We start from the raw sequence: 14,661 nt of genomic DNA on the forward strand, positions 1-14,661 counted from the left end.
AATGTGTAAGACTGATGATTCAGAGACCTGTACCCCTGGGGCAAATAATACATTACATGTTAATAAAAATAATTAATAAAAAAAGAATACTTTCCCTTTACTCAAGTAGCAAACAGCCAATTTGATTAAATATAATACAATTCCCACTGTTTGGGGGGGTTATTATAGGTCTTTAGCTCTCTTTTTATATTCAAGGATAGAAGACTTTTTTTTAATTGACCTATTTATTAGTATTTTATGTTTAATTTTGCTTCTTGCAGGCAGCTTCAAAAGATGGTCCATGATATCAAGAACAATGAAGGTGGAATAATGAACAAAATCAAAAAGTAAGTTAAACTCCATAGCACTATATAAGCAGTCATTTATATAAATCACACATTATTCCAGCCCGTGCTAGGTGGAAGAGAACAAAGTTCTGTTACCCATGTGAGGAGTTGCAACCTCTTTAGCTTGTAACCCTTCCTTACTCATGGCAAGAGTCCATGGTAGTAAGATCCATCTTAAGGAAACATGGCAAATGAATGGGGTGATCCTCAGGGAACTTTGCTTTTCCCTCTCACTGCAGTAAAAGTGAGCTGTCCCCCTCAAAGTGCCAGCAAATGTCAACAAAGACGTTTCTAGAAACAGGACAATCAGCTTCTGTAACTATTTAGTTGAAGTCCACTAGGACACGCTTGGAGAAATCCAAAAGAGAAGTTCTAAGAACACAATCCTAGCATTTTTAGGATGCCATACCTGTTTTCCAAATTTCAATTTTTTGCTTTTTCAATTATAGCCTTAAAATTGTGTTTTCAGTTGGCACTTAGAGAGGGAAAGCTAGAATTTCAAATCTTCCTGCACATCAAAAACTCTTAAGCTTTAAAAAAAAAAAAAAAGATAAAAATTGTGCATACCTGTATTTGCCACTCAAAATCCAAGTTAAGAGGAAAGAGGAAATAGTATCCCATTAAGCTTTTAAGTTCTTTTTTTTTTTTTGCTTTTAAGTTCTTTTATTTAGAAAATGAAAGTAGTAGTAGATTCACCAGGAAAAAAAATCAAACAGTTCAGAATTGCATGAAGTAAAAATCTCCCACTTCTCCACATCTGCACCTCAACCAACTCCAGGGAAACAGACATTGTCATGAGTGAGTCTGATATATATATCTGTATGTATGTGATATAGTACATGCCTGTACACACATACATTTTCATCATGAATGGCGTCATACTTCATAAACCATTCTACCAACTTGATTTTGCTTAGTGGTTTTACTTAATGCCAGATCATGGACATCTTTGTTTGATAGTATGTGAAAATAAGGCATATTCCATTTTGAGCAGCTGATTAATAGTCTGCTATAAATATATTATCATTCATTTAACCAGCTATGCATCGGTGAACACTTTTTAAAGGGAAGGAGATGTGGGAGTTTAAACTGGCATATTCTTGGGGAAGCAGTTTGATAAGATCACTAAAAATTTTGTGGCCATTTCTTTCAGCTTAACTGTCATAAGTAACATTTCAATAAATAATTTTTACAGATTTTGAGTGTACCAGAAAGCTAAATTCCTAAAATGAAATTTAGAAATGGAAGAATTTGTGCCCTTGAAATTTTTATTGATATTATCAAATTGCTTGCCAAAAATTTTGTACCATTAATAGTGTATAAAATTTCATTTTCCTATGCCTTCGGAACAAAGTGTCTTCATTCTTTTTGGTCTTTGTTAAACTTGAAAGTAAGAAATCATGTTTTATGGTGTTTTTAGACTATAAAATATAAATGAGTCTCAATATGTATAAGTCATTATCATAAAATAGTTAAAATGGTCTTCTGCTTGTGGGGCATCTACTAGAGGAGAATTTGTCCTCATGTTCTGTCCTATGGTGGAGAGAGGTGTGTGATTATTCTCATTTAATATTTCTGACACATGCAAAATCTCATTGAAGTGAGGGAACCCTGCTAGTCATTGTTTTAATCGCTAGGGATTCTAGATTAATTATCCCACAGTTGTCAGTCTTACAATACACCAGTTTTCCCAATAATATGAAGCCACTGTGTAACATGTCTCTCTCTTCCCTTGTCAGGCACACTCACAGTAGCCATGGAGCTCAAAGTTTTTCAGACAGTTCCTATTTCATTACGCTCATTGTTCCCAAAATACATTTTGACTTGAAAAACCATGTTTCCTCTCAGCTTGGAAAATATGGCTGCCATAGTCGTTACCCTGGGTGAAGTCAGTGGGCCTTTGGTTCTGAGTGACCTACTGTTAACGCTCTTGCTCGTTGCCAGGCAACAGGTGCTACCTTGAAAGGAGGAAGCACGGTTGAACACACTGGTTTCCTAACAGAAGACCGTGACAGAGTTGTCACTGGTCCATGGCCAAATGAGAAAATAAGGACCTTGAAGCGTTGGGGGTTGACATGCAGCTGCCGGCTGCTAAGTAAGACCCAAACCACAGCTTTTATTCCTGGTTGGTGTTCAGTGACCACCAGCCCCTTCCTGAGTCTGTTCTTTATCCCGAGATGGTAACATTTTGGGTATTAAAATACCTTTTCTTTTCTCTTATGAAATAGTGGCAATAATGGGTAATGGATGGTTCGTGCTTTTTGAAATTTTACTGGTCCAAGTACAGACCCGGCACCGTGATTCCTTGTTTGTTTTTGTGCTTCCCCCCCCCATAACACCATGGCTAATCTTTCTATCTGGACCTCATCAGAAGTCTAATGATAATATCTCCCCAGCTCACATTGGCTTGCTGTGAGAATTGAATGAAATAATCGACCTAAGAACCTTTGGGGAAACAAAAAGCAAAATTTCTATGCAAATATAAATATTGTTATTTTTGCAACATTACAGTTCTCATGTGTCAGGCTAATTTTTCATAATCAGACATGAATTTCTATACCGCTTTTTTTTAACAAGAAATGAAATATATTTTGCATGTAATGGTTAACCTATTCCCTGCTTCTAAAAAAGGATGTGATGTTTTAGTAAATAAAGGCTACTGGATATAGGTTTTATTTATATATACTTTAAATTTCATTAAGCAAATCATTCTTAAATAAAATGGGCAACTATTATTAAGAATAATAATTTACTAGAAAACTTAGCCATTTCAAATAATAGAATCGGAGGTGTTGTCAGAACTTTAGTAAGCCTAAAAATTGGGATACATTTTTAAAATGTAATTTTAATTTTCTTCTTTTGGTGATGGGGGAAGGATTGTGAATATTCAAACATTTTATGTATGCATAAAGATACCAAAGTAGTTTTGAGAGTGCTTGAAACAGTTCAATGTCTAAATAAGCTGAATATCATAATCTCCAACCTGGAGACCCTCACTACTCATTTATTTGGCACTTTTCAGTAGTGCCAAAATAATCTCAGTCCAACCTACAACCCAAGTGCTCTGTTACAGCTAATATTTTTTTGATATTTAAAGCATTTATTAAGTTATTTATTCAAATAGAGTCCATCTTCTCTTATAGCCCTATCAACCAATCAATATTTCTCTTCCCTGAACTTCTGAACTCTGTGCTTGCTTGTATTCTGACCTCTCAGAACCCTTCCACCACTGGACTTCACCTTTGCTGAGTGACAGCCCCATTACACACTAAAGAGATGAGGGAGATGGGAGACCTCTGGTTAATGGCTTCACTCCATTGACAATACATTTAGTCTTTCGATGAGATGGGTCCAAAAGAAGCCAATATTCTATTAGTTATCTGTCTGTTACCTCTATATCTGCTTCTGTTTGGGGCCTTGACAACAGTCGTCCTGACAACAGTGTCCTGACCATTTGTCTAATGGTTGTTATCTATAGGCTGAAAGTCAAAGCGCCTCCAAGTGTTCCTCAAAGAGATTATGCCTCAGGTAAGAGTATTTCTAAAATACTTGGACTCTTGACTAATTTCATGTTCATATTTACTTCCTGAAAAGGGAACTATGTTCTACTCATTTGAAAATAAGAGTGCCCATCCTAATTTTAAGAATGCCCAAATCTATTAGGCATTTGACTATAGTGGAGCTGTAGTATTCCTTCCTTCCTTCCATCCATCCATCCATCCACCCATCCACTCATGTATTTATCAAACATTTCTTAAGTATCTTCCATGTGCCGGGCAAATACACTGTTTTAGGTAGAGACACAGCGCTAAACAGGACAGATATAGTCTCCACACTCACAGTGTTTATAGTGAAGAAAAAAAGATACAATGGTACAAAAGCAATTAGAGTTCAGGGTGATGGGGAAGCACAAAGTTCTATGAAAGTCCATACAGCAATGTCTTATCTAATCTGAGGTGAAGGGTGTGTAGGAAGTAGGGAAGGGAAGGCTTCCTGGATAGAGAATTATGAAAATGGATACTTGAAGGTCACTGGGGATTGGGGTGGGGGGAGGATAATCTATTGATGGTACATGGTTACTCAGTCCTCTCTGACGTCCCTGCTACCCAGTCCAACTAGGATCAATTTTGTCAGTGGAGGGTAGTCTTGAGATTGGTGTTGTTTATGGCAGTGGTGAGCAAAATAAATTATCCAATATACTGCCCTTCTCTAGAAGAGATGCCTGGGGAAGATAGGCCTAAAATCTCTTTCTACTGGCTTAAATATAAAGATTTCCTGGACATGGACAGACCTATAGAGCCCTTAATGAAAACCACAAGTCTACAGACATCATTGAAGTCTCTTCCTCTATCCCTGACAGCTAAAACCAAATCACAACCTTAAAGGATGCTTACTGGTTTTTTTTTTTTTCTGTCACTGATCAAGATAGCAATAAATCAGACAGTTGAGTTCCTCCTAGGCACTAATTAAATCTTATCACACTGAGAAATGCGGACCAACATATCAAGTCTAGTGAATGACCTGTTGGACTGCTTTCCAGAAGTTGCTAGGTTACAGAGTACTTACTGACCTCACCTTGCCAATCACCAAGTCTCAACAGTTGACCAGGTGACTCCTTTGCAATGAAAAAAAATTAAAAATTAAAATAATAAAAAAATAAAGACCCTGTCCTGATCTTTAAAAATCTACCTGATCAAAAGCCAAGGGGGGAAAAAAGCGAGCTGCTTAGTTAACAAAAGAGAAGAAATTCCTCCTTCTCTCCCAAGTTCTAAAAAAGAAAAGAAAGCAGACAACATCTGCTAAGTACCCTGAGTTTTTATAGGAAAATTATGGGATCATGGAATCCCAGGCCTAAAAGGAGCCCCAGAGGTTCGGCAGCCTGACCTCCAACCCAGCGCTCACCCCTGCCCCCCCCCCCACCACCACACACCACAAATGAAATCCACATTCTGTTTGGACATTTCCTGCGATGACTTCCCAAGCCCCTCTGGTCCTGTCAAGGACAGACAGCCCTGGCAGGACAGAGATGCAGTCCATTTCCTGGTGGCTTCCTAAGTCTGTCCTCGTGGCCACGCAGCACAAGTTTTTAAACATTCAAGAAAGCAGAGGATCAAGTTGTTCTGTGCAACTCCAAGGATAAAATTAAGAAATTGGGTCATTTGAATAGTTTCTTCTCTGGAATCAATATCTCCAGGTGCTTCTGCTGTTTCACACGTTCTTTGACTCATTTGACAAATATGACACAGTACATCCTGTGTGACACTCACTCTACTAGATACGGAGTGGGGAACAAAATATAGCCCCTGACCTTCAGGTGCTTCATGACTAGTGGGGGACCCAATAATAAATGAGGATGCCAACAGGTCACTATTTGCTTGAGGTCCCACTGTTGTGGAGGGAAAGCCCCACCAGCCGTTCCACACCCTTCAGTGGCCAGAACTGAACAAGGCCTCTCTCCTTGGACCCTCAGGCCCTACTACCCAGGGGTGGTTGGAAAAAGCACAGGGAATGCATAGCAGACCTCCGTCCACTAACGAAGTGAGCTGTAACACTGCTTTGCCCTTGCCCTCATGTCCTTACGGAAGCCAGCATTCACTTGGGTTTTTTTTTTGTCTCCCTGTCTCCACTCTGATTGGTGGTACCAGCAAGGCTGACACGGGGAGAGCGGCATTCACCACCAGCCCCGCCTCATGGAACTAAGACTAGAGGAATGAATCTTGGACTTGAAGGTATTGGAAAGCCTGGAAAGTCCTTAAAGACCACTCACCCCTGGCTTCCCGTGTGAGGGCTAAGTGGAGACCAGACAGGCTAAGGGGCTGCCCAAGGTCATACGGCCAGGTGACATAGACATGTATGTCTATATGGGCAGTATGTATGACCGGTCATGTATGTCTGTATGGCCGGTCATCCAGATAGGCCGTGGGGCTGCCCAAGGTCATACAGCCAAGCCAGGACTCCACCCTCCCACCCCCTGTTAACAGGGCTCTGAGAAGGGATGAGGGGACATGTAGACAAAAGGACTTTTTAAAATGTGAAGTATTTAGATGCAAATCTCCTCTCTTAGCCAGCTCAGATCCACACCCCAAGGAGTCACATCCCTTTCTCCTCTTGGGGTATCCAGGAAGACTGTCCATGGGCTGCCTCCCCTGTGGCCTCTGTAGTTCTGCTTTCTCTTCCTCCCCTACATCTGCCTCCGCCACCACGTCTAACCCAGCCTCCTTCCTTCTTTCCTTCCTGCATTGCACTGCACCCATCCCACTGCTTCCCCACATCCTTCCATCAGCTCGGTAAGAGGAGAAGCTGGCAGGCCTAGTGGCTCAGAGCATGGCCTCCAGAGCTGAATTGGGGCCACAACTGTGTGTGTGTCAGACACACAGCGTGGAGGGTGCCCCACAATGTCCAGAGTCTCTGGTGCTGCTTGTGACCCAGAACAGAAAGGCTCCGTGCCCACCCTTGCCTTCACCGCCTCACTCAGGCTCTCACCATTGATGCTTTGACTGCCTTCCCAGCCATCCCTTCCCATTCTCAAGCCCCCCGGTCTGATTCGTCCTTTGTCTCTTCATGCCTGAACTGCTCAAACACCATCCTCATCGACCTTCCTGCCTCCAGCTTGTCACTGGGACCCACAGTGGCCTCTGTGGCTGGGGCACCCCCTTGGCTGGCAACAACCTGGCTTTGTTTTCTCCTCAGACTCTCCAGAACAGCATGTTCATTCCAGTTCATCTATGCCTATGGCTATGCCTAATGGCTATGCCTTATGGATACCCCTTGCAGTCATCAGTTAAGCCCTGCTTCTGGGGCTGACACACAGGCCCTAGCCTTAGGGGGTGGAAGGAGGACGCCCTCCTTCATCTTCATTCTCTCATTCAGGTCCTGGCCATCCTTCAAGGCCCAGCTCAATCCCACCTTCACCACACAGCCTCACGCAACCCCTCAGCCTTTGCTGAGTGCACCCTTCACAGAACTTTCCCAGCACCTGTCCATGATTCCAGGTGTTGAGACATTTGTCAGGAAAGCCTACACTGCCCTGGATTGTCCTCGGTGTGATATACGGCTGTTCTTCTAGACTCCAGGTCTCTTACATCCATGGCTGGGTGAGATCTTGGACTTTGGGGTCCTCTAGCCTTGGTTAGAATCCCAGCTTTAGCCCCTAAACCCTGTGAACCTAGAAACGTTTTATAACTTCCCTTGGAAGATTGGAGATGAGAGTGCTGATCTATCCTTCAGGCTGTTATTAAAGTAGATTAATACTGACCAGCAGCATCCATGGAGCTCTTACTCATTTCATTCTGATGAAGCCCCATGGCACGGGCTCTACTTATCCTATCCGTTTCAGTGGTGAGAAAACGGATGCCCAGAGGTTAAGCAATTTGCCTGTTCATGCTGCTAGCAAGTGGCAGAATCAGGATTTTGATTGGCAGCCTGACCCCAGAGCCCAAGCTCCAAACCCTCGAGTGGACACTGAAGCGGGGCCACTGTGGCATTCCCACGTGCCTCACAGTGCCAGCTGCTGGGCCCACAGGCTGGGGGAGGAACATGAATCACAAAGCCTGGACCTGGCAAGGGGAGGAGCCCCTCTATTGTGTGGCGTGGGATTGTGACACTGTAAATGGAACATAAGCCCCAAACCAGGTACACGACCAGTGGAGAGGCTCTCCCTCATAAGGAGGCCCAACCAGCATCTCAGCTTCCTGCCAGGGGTGTGCAACCTTCCATCCCAAGTGAAACCGCCTTTCCCATACTAAACTTGGACTTACCCTCCTGAAAGCGTCACCCTCTATATTAGAGGCTCTCTTGGGTCCGTTTCCTTATGGTAGCCATACTGTGTGGTTGCCATTAGAGCAAAATAGAATGGTGTTGCTGTGAGGGTTTATTAAGACATTGTCAATACCCAAGACAACACTAACATTAACACAGCATTTACTGCGTGCCAGGTTTTGGGAAGCACTCGCAGGTATTGTATTACTGGATTCTCATAAACACATGAGGCAGGCGCTATTCTTACCCTTGTTTCACAGGTGGGAAATTGAGCTTTAAACAACTAAAGTCCTGGTCCTCTGCCAAGCAGGTAGTAAAGAGCAGAGCCAGGATTTGAACCGGGGGAGCCTGGTTCTAAAACCACAACCCACGCACTTTAGGAGGCTCCCTGAGCCGCTGGACCACCACCACATACTTTGGCTCTAGTACTTTGGAGCATCCAAACTAGCATTTTAGTTTGGGAAATGGCCTGCAGGACAGGACTTCAAGAGCAGGATGTTGTGAGTTGCTGGTAGGACCAGGAGATGGGTGTAGCTGGGGGATAGAGGGGCACCATCAGGCAACCTCTCCCACATGGTGATGCCTTTTCTCTTCTCTGCCTCAGTGCCTCAGTGCTCTATGATGCCTGGATTGGGCCACTCTTGTTTCTCCTAGATTTTATGTGAAAGCTCAGTAGAGGGCCAGGCAGTTTACATGGGATTTCAGCTGTAGGGACCAACACAGACAGCCTGGACTCCAGCCCGCCCCCTCACTCACCAGCCATGTGACCTCAGACACGTTTTGCCACATGTCTTAGCTTCGGTTTCCTTGACTATAAAATTGAGATCATGATGGCACCTACCACAAAGCACTGTTTTGAGGTTAATTGGGAAAATACACTTATCCTAGCCCTGAGCACATAGGAGGTATTTAATAAATGGAATCTATTATTAGTATCCTAATATTCGTTCCTTCAACTCATTTCTTGCTTCATACTTCTATTACTGCATGGATTACAAATGCCGAATACCATTCAGATACAAAGATAAATAGGCCTTGTTTTTCAGTACAGAGAGGCACAAAAAAATGATCATAGGACAGGGCAGAATGGACCACACGTGTCATCAAGGTGCCAGCAGCCCCTATGAGGTCCCCGAGAAAGGAGTCATAATTAGAACCCGAGGGACTGGGGAAGACCCTATGGCAGGGGTATAACAGGGATTTCCATGCAAAGAAGCAAGACAGGCTGGGGAAATAGCCCAGGCAGAGCAGAGAACGATCAAAAGTACAGGCTGGGAGGAACACACTGCCCAGTATCACTGTGAGTGAAGATGGCAAGAGAAGTCGTGGGAGGGACAGGAAGGGGAGGCATCAAAATGTGTGGACTCAGAATCTTGACTTTACTCCATAGGGAGCTGCTGATGATTCTTGAGGAAAGGAGCAGCATGCTCCAAACTTTATTTTAAGAAAATCACTAGAAATAGTATGAAGTGTGTGTTGGAGAGGAAAGATAATTGGGACAGGAAAAGTAGTTAGCTTCTGCAAGTACTTTCAGCAGTGACTGGCCAGAAAATGGGCCCCAGTTCCCTGAGAAAAGACTCAGCAAACACAGCTCAATGAGGCAGGGAGGTGTATTTTATAAAGGTATTTTATAAAGGTTTCTATTTTAAAGGTTGAAACAAAACATCTTGCCACCATAAGTGCTGATCTTCAGTTATCCCCAAACTTAAGGTATTATTAGAAACATATCCACCTCGGTACCAGGTGTTAGTATTTGAGAAGAGGACTTATTGACCTAGTCTTCTCAGGTTTCTTGCAAAGCCCCGGTAATTGCAGCATACTCTAATTTGATATAAGTTAGCCCAGATCATCACTTAATTAGAATTATCTCCTGTGAATGTCAAAGTTTGACCCATTATTTGGCTCATAAAGTAAAGCTCCTTCCTAGTGCCTATCGTGTTTTTCCCAAGAGAGGGCGCTGTTGCTGCTCTAACCTAAAATCTGGCCACTCTGCTCTAAACCCTTCCTTCAGGCCCCCATTTTTTTCTCTACAATTCCTTTCCCTGTGCCTCTTCGGAGTCCGCCTAGAGCTGGAGTCCGTGGTCTGCCATTGCAGGGGCTAGAAATGGCAAGAAAAGGTTCTACCAAGGCTCTGGAGGGTTCAGGGACCATCCACTGGGCCCCCTCCCGTGGCTGCTCAATGGGCTAGGAGAAGAGCTGGGAGCTTCCCTGGATGGGTCGCAGGAGCCACTTTGCCATCTGGGCCAGTGCCTGGTTGATCTGAGCGAATTGTAGTTACTCTCTAATGTCAGTTTATGTGATGGGGTGGATGCTAAGCTTCTCATACTCTAAATGTGTTTTGGAGAAAGGGGAATCAGATAGTCTCCTTGACTGTCCATAATTCAGATCTATTTTATTCTTCAAGAACCTAAACTCCTTGACACCTGTTATTTCCATTTTCATCCTTCCTGGAGAGCCAAGGACAGTGCCTACACTCTGGAGTTCAAAGGCAGTGAGGTAGCATGGTGCTGGAGCCCACAGCATGCCTTTGGAAGTCAGCCTGCAGGGTTCAACTCCTGGCTTTATTATTTGCTATCTGACCTTGGGCAAATGACTTATTTTCGCTGGGCCTCAGCTTCCTCATAAGATCTCTAAGAGACTACTCTGAAAATATTGCCTGGCATGTAGTTTTAAAGCACCAGGTAAATCTTTTCAGTAAGAAAGTGAAAGTTAGGGCCACAGAGAATCCCAGAAGTGATCTGTCACCTTACAGATCTTGAGACTGAGGCCCAGAGAAGTTAGCTGTCTTGCCCACTCTCTGACTAGTTAGGAGCAGAGCCTGCATGGGAATTTTGGTCTATTGTGACTCCCTCTCCAGTGCTCGTCTACTACAACATCCGCATACTGATTCATAGAAATCCTGAGAAGCAACATGGTATGAATTGCAGGTGTCTCCAGGGTTATTCTAAAGTCCCCAAAATGTTCCTTAACAAAGACAGATGTGGTTCAGTTGTACTATGTCTCTGCCTCAGTGGGACTTACCTTTATGATTGGAGAATTGATTTTTTTTTTTTAAAGAGGAGTTGAAAGTGGATAAACATGAAATAAGTGTAATAACTGTTCAAAGCCAAGTAAACAAGACTGGGGAGCCCAAAGGCAAGGAAGGCAGCTGCAGGCTAGTGGCGGACATGGTGGGGCTGGCCAGCTGAGATTTACACTTGTGCCTTCTGCTTCCCACATGCCATTGCAGAGAACCCTGCTGATGAAGAGGAGCAGTGGTCTGATGACTTCGTGAGTATTTGCTCCTGGGAGCAGGAGGGAGGGTGTTGTTTCCACTGGGATCTGTGGGAGACCTTTGCAAGGGCTTGTTTCTGAACGACACGCTGCTGGTCACCTGTGCATCACAGCGGGGAGATGGCTGGCCTGGAAGGGCCACCAACAGATAGACAAGGCGGCAAGAACCCCATAGTGGCTGACTTGACCTGGCACCAACGTGTACCGGGCTAAGTGCTTCATCCACGTTACCTCCCCTAATCCTCCCCAGAGCCCTACGTGTAGGCATTGTTAGCCCCATCTTCAGTGCTGCCGTTTGGAGTTCTCACCAGCACAGCCAAAACAAATGTGCAATGTTTTTAAATACTTCTGTATCAGTTGACAAAGATCTCTGCCCTGAATTCCCCAGTGCCCCATCATTGCCTGGGACTTATCTAGGAGCCCTAAAGAGGGAAAGCCTGGCACATTAGAGGACCCCTGGCCACTCTTAGGTCAGGATCTGAGCCATGCTCATTGTCAAACATTTTTAATATCAGCCCTGTTAATTTTACTGGTAATGAAACTAAGGCATGGAGAGTTTAAGTGACTTGTAGTTTCCAAGTTCAAACCCAGGCCCTCAAATCTCAAAGCCAGGCTTTTCAACTCTAAGGAGCTTGTTGTGACCAAGAGGACCATGGCGGATGCTGGGGACAACAGAATGATCCCAACAGGGTGATGAGTCAGAGTCAGCCATCACCCTCTTCACAGTGGCTCTGCAGCCCGCAGGGCCCCTGGCTCTCTTCTCTCTTGGGTCAAGCCTTATAGGGACAAGACATCCTAAAAACTTTTTACAAAACAATTATTCCTCATTTATATCAAATTCATCCAGAATGTTAGTCTGCTCCACACCACCTGTGTTTTATCTGGACAGGATCCGAGAGGGCCTCCACACAGCCAGACACCCCAGTTTACAGATAAGGAAATCAAGGCTAAGAAAATGAAAAGGACTTGCCCGTGGCCATCAGTTACTCAGTGGCCCAGTGGAATGAGCGCCCAGGACTCCTGTCCCCCGAGATGGAGCCCAACTCCACATGGGTTCACCACCTGGAATTTATTCAGAGTATTATGAGGCAGGAGTGCCTCCCTTCTCAACTGCAGAGAAAACTGTAGAAAGAGGAACTGAGAAGGCCTTTCTGCAGGTCCCTTGGGTGTGGAGTTCCTCCCAGGGCCTGGCAGCCGTGGAGCCCTCAGGAGCACTGCAGCGGCGCCCCCTGCTGGCAGCCCGCACCCAGCCCCAGCTGAAGCAAACTTGAGAGCCAGTCAGTTGGCATCCACAGACAGGCAGCGAAAATTGAGCTTCCTGGCTAGATAAAAAGAGCACATGTGGGGACTTAGAAAACACAAATAAAACCAGCCTGGAGAGGACGGGATGACTTGTGTCCCAAAGTCAAACAACCAAAGTTAAGGTCCCGGCTGTCATAGGATTGGGTAAACCTTCGTTCACAATTATTTTGACCTTACTGGATTCCCATTGTACACAGAACAAAATCCAGGCCTGTGGCCTCCAGGCCAGATAAGATCTGGCCCCTGCAGACCTGTCCAGCCTTCCTTGCATGCCCTCGGCAGGGCCTTGTCTACCATGGCCCAGGTGCGCAGGTCTGCCCTCAGTCCTACAACAAGAGGTCAGGGTCATGCCTGCTCAGTGATTTCAGACTCATGGACCTTGGGCCGGCGAAGGAAGAAGGGAAGAGAAGAGAAACTAAAGAGCATCCCCATCTTTCCTCACTTGTTCTGCTCCTTCTTGTCCTTCAGGCTTGGCTTCACTGTCTCCTTCTCAGGAAGGCCTTTCCCACACCTGAGGTAGAGTCCCTTCTCCCATTGCTCTCTGTCTCAGGACCCTGAACATTTCCTCAAGTGCATCTGTCACGAGTGACAGCTATTTTATGGTTGATTATGTACTTATTATCTGTTATTCACTATTTATTTACTGCTGGTTTCCCCTGCTAAAATGTACATTCCATGAAGGCAGGGACTGTGCTCAGAGTCAAGCGCGATGGCTGGCACACAGTAGGTGCTCAATAAATATTAACTGGTTGATTGAATGAATGAATGGACAATATGAGAAAGTTTTTGCCTGATTACACATTCCCTTCTTCAAAGTTTCCATCCCAGTGTCCCAACCTATTGTGCTTGCTCAAGGATTAAATGAACAAATGAAAGAATTTTGGTTGTCAGAATATAGAATAATTTGAGGGGAGGTTTTTTAAAACTGTTCCTTCAGAAGTTTGAATAGACTCCTTTCTAATTCTCTTCATAAAAAGGCATTCAATCGTTTCACTACTCTGGAAATAGGAGGGGCTCATAGTACGCGTCCCACAGAAAATATTTTCTGAATGAAGGAGCAGCTCAGCACTTCTGAGTACCCGTTTCCTCCTAGATTCCTTCAGCGCTCAGGGCAACAGCTCAGCTCATTCATTAATTCCATGCTGGGACCTGGACACACTCTCTCAGCCCAGGTCTCACAGGGGTTACAGTCCCGTAGGCAGCCCCGTGTCAGCATCAGGCTGTCAGGAGCATCTGACAAGAAGTCGCTCTTCCTCTACCTTCTCTACCTCCTTGGCCAGCTGGTCCTTTCAGTCAGGGTGCTCTGCCCAAGGGACTGTGAGGACCTCCATGTCCTCCCTAGGATGCGCCCTGCTCCCCAGCCTCCAGGTAATCAGGTCTAGGAAGGCCTGTGCCTGCTCCACGGATACAGACCCAAAATGGGAGGCCCAAACTAGCTCCCACCCAGGCACGTGCGTCTGGGTTCCTACTGTTTCTTTCACTTTCCAGATGGTTATTAAAGCAATCTTTTCTCAGCCCATTCACCGAGTCTCCCTGGGATGTCACAACAAGAGGGATCAGGTCCTCTCATTGACAAGGGTAAGGAGAGTCCCAGGGGCCTCAGGCTCTATGGGAGGAACCTTGTCAAGCCAGGCTCTCACCATGGGTCACCCTTTCCCTCTCACTGCACCTCCCAGGCCGGCTGTTTGAGAACAGCTATGGCTTCTCCAGAGCACAAACCACAGAGTCTCGTCTCTTACTCCACTCCTTATGCCTCAGTTTCTCTGAGGGCTTAAACAGACTCTTATAGGATTGTGGTAAGGGATACATGAGGTAGGCAGTGCATGGAAATGTCGGTTATAATAATGATGATCATTGCCATTATTCTATTCAACCAAATTTCATATTCACAGTCAGGAAGGATTACTGAGCCTCCCTATCTGTTGTTATCGAAATAGGGGTTTGGGAAAGTCCCCCCCTACAAGGCTTTTCTCACCTTGCCCCTCCCTGTCCCTTCCTGACT

General features: G+C 44.9%; 1 protein-coding gene across 4 annotated transcripts in view; it reads left to right on the forward strand.

The window, feature by feature from the left end:
• BLNK (B cell linker) overlaps positions 1-14,661 on the forward strand; it is a 111,323-nt gene that overhangs the window by 61,741 nt on the left and 34,921 nt on the right. For 3 of the 4 annotated variants that reach the window (XM_080823285.1, XM_080823284.1, XM_080823283.1), the window contains 3 exons: positions 261-326; positions 3,805-3,854; positions 11,314-11,354. In XM_080823285.1, coding sequence (XP_080679411.1) covers positions 274-326; positions 3,805-3,854; positions 11,314-11,354 — 144 coding nt within the window. In that variant the 5' untranslated portion in view covers positions 261-273. Of the gene's footprint in view, positions 1-260; positions 327-3,804; positions 3,855-5,971; positions 6,056-11,313; positions 11,355-14,661 lie in introns of all 4 variants that reach the window. The other variant, XM_080823282.1, reaches the window with a different exon arrangement.

This window comes from Martes martes (genome assembly GCF_963455335.1).
Source record: "Martes martes genome assembly, chromosome: 14".
In the NCBI taxonomy this organism is placed as follows: Eukaryota; Metazoa; Chordata; class Mammalia; order Carnivora; family Mustelidae; genus Martes; species Martes martes.